Below are 5,536 nucleotides of genomic sequence, written 5' to 3' on the forward strand. Positions count from 1 at the left end.
ACTCAAGAAGGGCATAGTGTCCTTTTATATAACAATTTACTCGTCTAATCATCTAATCAGTTTAGTGTCTCAAAAAAGGATGTAAATACTATTTAATTTACTAGTCAAGTTGGCTTATGGAAATTACTACTTAGCATGATTGCCTGTGGATAAAGAACAAACAGGTAGGGGAAAAAAATCTATTTAATAAGGTCGTTTCATCCTTCTGCAGTGAGACTATAAAAAACATGTCTAGACTAGTAAATTATGCATCTGAGCTAAGAAGTATTCCAATTATCATTTAAGAAATCAAAATAATTCCCTGCAGTCTTTAAGTAATAGAACTTTACAGAGTCTACAGAACTTACAAAAATGTTAGCATTTTAAATAAGTCACTTACCCGTTTCAAATGCTCGTGTATTTTAGATTCCACATCTTGAATGTGTGAAATCATTTTGTTGACACATGGTGCTGGGATGTTTACTACAGAACAGCTGTGACGTCGACATGGGTAGCTAAAGTAAATGCCTTTATTCATCTCTACAGATAAAGCAAACAGAGGAAGTTAGTTAATAATTACATACAGAGTACTAAGCCTTGACATTTTTTGCAGGATATGCAAAAAATATTCTGCTTTATTAGTGTTAATACTCTTAAAGTTTCACTAATAAATGGGTTGATAAATACATCAGAATATTATAAAATGAACCTCTAAATAAATCTAAAATCTAAAATAAAATAATCATTTATGGGTATGATTTAATAATGTAACAAACAAAAATGATCCTGAGAGGCCAAAATAAAACTTTAAGCAAAGTTAAAAAGTTAGTGTGTTTCATAACATCATGAACTAAACATTAAAACAATAATAAAGAAAAAAGGCAGAAAACCAGTCAATCCATTTGTTTTTAAATAAATCCTGGATCACTTAAAAATGACTGAAATATATTTTAAATACTGTCTTCAAAGAGATTCCACATTCTCCAGTGTAAGTAAAATCCAACTACTCATGCACTGAAGTTCTTCCTTAAATCCAGTATTAGTTTCTCTTGCTGAAAAAAATAAAAACAGGTCTCCTTCCTCCTCATAATAACCTCATTTTCTACCTTCCATTTCCGAAAATTGGAGTCTCATGCGAAGAGTGATTGATGTTCTCACTATAGCATTCAAGCTGTACTCATCATAAAATCCACTCAGTCCGATGTGCCTCAGTGATTCTAATCCTGACATGTCCCGAATCAACTGAAGGTTGCAGAAGCACAGCAAAGTTGTCCATGAAACTCCACCAAAGTGCTTACATGCAGTCCTTTTGACTATAAGGACTCTATTGGGCTGGTTATAGTTGCAATCACTGATCTTATATTAGAGACACAAAATACGCTCAGTGCCTCAATGAGAACAGTGTGATGTCCTCATTTCAGTTGACCTTGGAGAACAGAGAAGGAATGCTGCTGCCTTTTGTTTCAATGCCAACCCATAGAGATAGTAAACATTTTAGATATCTTCATTGAAACTGCAGTCTTTTAAATTAAGCTCTATAATGTCCTCCTCCGAGAACATAATTTTTGTGAAAACGGCATGTGTTTCATTGATATAAAGGTGTTCACTCTATCCAGTATATTTGACTATATATATTTTTGACTACATATAGATGACTAACACTGACCGACATATTTTTGAGCACTAAAATTATGTACCAGACATGGGGCTAAGCTAAGCACTTCTGATGTCATATTTTATTTAATCATTATAATGATCTTATGAAATCGGGTTATTATCTTGATGGCACAGATGAAGAAATCAAGGCTTAGAAAAGTTACATAACTTCTCCAAGACCACAGAGCAGGTAGGTGGGAGAGCTGGGGCTGTAACTACATTTTTCCTGGTTATAAACTCTAAGCTATACTATGGAGATTGTTTTTATATTTTAAAAGTACGTCAAAATAAAGAGAAACAGTCCTAAAAATATATTTCAGGGCATCTCAAATGTTTACCGTTTGTTTCACATATCATTTGTTTTTGAATTTGAAGTGTTTCTTCATGATTATCAGTGTAAATATTCTAATGTATTTTAGTTTGCTTTGACCATGCTCTGAATAAATATACTTGCTCTGACTATTTTGTGTGTTATATTTCACTTTCCTCTTTAGTTCATAACACAGATATATATTTTTTCATCTGTATAATAGTCAAAGGACCAAAGAACAAGCTAGTGAAAATTACATATTGTTATCCTATCCAAATATCTTGATAAGAGCATGTTGGCCTTCTCGCTAGAAATAAAGTTTTGATACACATTTAACAATCAGGCATTTGCTGTAATACTCAAAACATTTGTTTTGCTTCATTAAATATGAAGGAAACAATGATAGTAATGACTCATATTTTTCTTGACTGTGCTACCATCAACCTATTTTGTGAATACTAATTAATTTCGATATCAATACTATGGCTTAGGATTAAAATTTTATTTATGGTCAAGTAGGGGAAATAAAATACTATAAAATTAACTTTGCACAAATCTGTAAAAGACATGATGTCATAAGCAGCTCAAGAGAGAACCAGAATTCAGGAATTCTTATTACTGGTTTTATCCCAATACAAGCATGGTATAAGTTAAAACTTTCCTTTTTTTTTTTTTCGTTTTACCCAGTTTAAGGAGACAGCATGATATAATCAAAATATCACTGAACTAGGTGTTTGTGTTCATTTTTTTGACTTGACTGATGACTAGCTATGCATCTTTAATTGAAACTATATAGTTTCTAGACCTCGGATTTCTCACTTAATAAAAGAATAAATTGGCAGGGTGTTATATAAGAAGTTTTTCACCTAAAATTCCATGATATGAGGAATTAATGGTTTTAGCCAAACATAAATTGATGGAGCTTTTGCTTGTGAAACCTGTGCACAAAAGACCAGGGTAAGTATTTCAAGAATTAAGCTCAGGCAAGACTGTCAACTTCTCTAAACACGCCACCTACTCCAATTTCCTTGCTCACAATCAATGCATAAAAGACAAGATCCTTCTGGCTCTAATCCAGAGTTGAAGCTTGCTGAGACTGCAACATAAAAATTCCATTTGAGGAAAAATAGGGACTGGCTGATCATGTGGGCAAATGAAATAGAAAAATGCTATGTCTGTAAACTGTTAACTCTCATTGCTTACTGAAATTGACCTTACATCATTTAACCACCCAACCCCAATGATTTAACATTTTATCATTACAGTCCTTCCTTTTCTTCTGCTTTTAATATGTGTTTCTTTAACATCCCGATTTGCTTTCCAAAATGTAGAATAAGTCAGTGCTCTTGAGTTTAAAAATAATTTCTCTTCCATGTAAAGCCTCTGTTGTGATGAACTGAAAGCATCTTTAATCTTTTATGAAAAACAAAGCTTCCTTTAGTTTTTATTATACATGGAGGAAAAATCAAAACACCTTTCACTGTCATTAGAGTTATTATATTTTTCTTGGACATTACATGTTGGAGACACTTACCACTGAATATGTAGAATAATATGCATAGACTCTCAGAGTTAGAGGTGACTAAAGACTGCTTCTACTCCAACTTCATTCAATGTACAAATGCCCCTGTGTTCAGTGTTCACTTATTGCCATTCCCCTTTAGTCTCTTCAAAATCAGAAATTTCAATACACATATTTTTGCTTCCCTTGAGTAATCACAGGTCTCCCAAGTACTTTTCCTGAACCACTTCCTATAGCTCTTTGCTATAGTTTGGATATGTTTTTTTCCCTTTTATTTGTCTGTTTGATGGTTTTGAAAAAACCATCTTCAAGATCAGAAATTCTTTCTTCTGCTTGCTCTATCCTGCTGCTCAAGCTCTCTGTTGTGTTGTTTGTTTGTTTGTTTTTTACTGAGTAAGTCCTATAGTTCTAGGAACTCTGCTACATTCTTTTTGAGGTATTAATCTCTTCATAAATTTCCTCCTTCATATCCTGGATATTTTTTCTTGTTTCATTGTTTTCTCTAATTGAATGTTCTCTTCTCTCTGTGAGTCTTCCTAAGATTGTTGCTCAGAAATCCTTTTCAGACATTTCAAGAGTTTCCTGCTCTGTGGGTTCTGGTACTTGCTCATTACTGTATTCCTCCGGAGGTGTCATATCTTCTTGTTTGTTTGTAGTTCTATTATTTTTTCATTGATGTTCGGTCATCTGATAGAGCACTTGTTTCTTCTATTACTCTAGAGTTGGCTATGAGAAGAAAGATTTCCTCCTCTATTTGCAGGCCCTGCTGGTGACTCTTCTTGAATCAATGAAGCCAAGTGTGCAGCAGGCTTCCTGTAGGGTGGCCCTGGCTGCTACTCTGGTAGTAAGCTGTCCTTGCAGTGGCAGTAGGTTTGGTACTGGCTGTGGTAGACCAACTTGGCTCTTACTTGGTAGGTGGGTGGGGCTTTCTGGAGCTTAAATCTGGGCCCCTGAAGGCAGATGGGACTACACTCACCCCAGCTCCTATTTGGTCTGTGGACAGGGCCTTCCAGGGCTTAAATCTTGGCCTTTGGTGGTGTGCAAGGCTCTGCTCAACTCAGTTCCTGCTCAGGCTGTGATTAGGGACCTCTGAGACTTAACTCAGGACCGCCAGTGGCACGTGAAGCTCCTGTCCAGTTTGTAATTGTTTTTTTACTATTGAGCTGTTTAAGTTCCTTATATATTCTCAATATTAGCCCCTTTTCTAATGTGTAGTTTGCAAACACTTTCTCCCATTCTGTAGGTTGTCTCTTCCCTTTGTTGAAAGTGTCCCCTGCTGTACAGAACCTTTTCAGTTTGATGTAGTCCCATTTGTGTATTTTTGCTTTAGTTGCTTACATTTACGTAGTCTCATTCAAAAAGTTGTCACCAATCCCATTCATGTAATGTTTCCCTTACGTTGTCTTCTAGTAGTTTCATAGTTTTGGGTCTTAAAGTTAGGTCTTTAGTCCACTTTGAGTTGACTTTTGTGTATGGTGAGAGATAAGAATCTAGTTTCAATCTTCTGCATGTAGATATCCAGTTTTCCCAGCACCTTTAATTGGAGATGCTGTCCTTTCTTAATTTATATTCTTGGCACCTTTGTCAAAAATCAGTTGGCTGTAAGCACATGGGTTTGCTTCTGGGCCCTCTATTCTTTTCCATTCGTCTGTTTGTCTATTTTTATGCTGGTACCATGATGTTTTGCTTACTATAGCTTTACTGTATATTTTGAAGTCAGGAAGAATGATTTCTTCAGTTTGTTCTTTTTGTTCAAGATTGCTTTAGCTTTTGGTTCCTTACAAATTTTAAGATTACTTTTTTCTATTTCTTTTAAGAATGTCGTTTCAATTTTGATAGAGATTGCATTGAAGGTGTAGATTTCTTTGCATATTATGGACATTTTGATGATGTTAATTCTTCCTACCCAAGAACATGGGATTTATTTCCATTTATTTGTGTCCTCTTCAATTTTTTTCATAAATGTTTTATAGTTTTCATTGTAGCATTCTTTCACCTCCTTGGTTAAATTTACTTCCAGGTATATCTTTTCTTCTTCTTCTTTTTTTTTTTTTTTTTTTTTTTTTGGT

General features: G+C 34.5%; 1 protein-coding gene across 1 annotated transcript in view; it reads right to left on the reverse strand.

Moving 5' to 3' along the window:
- The window catches only part of CCDC178 (coiled-coil domain containing 178), a gene marked incomplete at its 3' end in the record, with an annotated part of 69,258 nt that overhangs the window by 52,833 nt on the left and 10,889 nt on the right, over nucleotides 1–5,536 (reverse strand). Inside the window, exon 2 of the mRNA XM_008590040.1 lies at nucleotides 380–519. Coding sequence (XP_008588262.1) covers nucleotides 380–519 — 140 coding nt within the window. The remainder of the gene's footprint in view (nucleotides 1–379; nucleotides 520–5,536) is intronic.

Source organism: Galeopterus variegatus, unplaced genomic scaffold (genome assembly GCF_000696425.1).
Source record: "Galeopterus variegatus unplaced genomic scaffold, G_variegatus-3.0.2 Scaffold5819, whole genome shotgun sequence".
In the NCBI taxonomy this organism is placed as follows: Eukaryota; Metazoa; Chordata; class Mammalia; order Dermoptera; family Cynocephalidae; genus Galeopterus; species Galeopterus variegatus.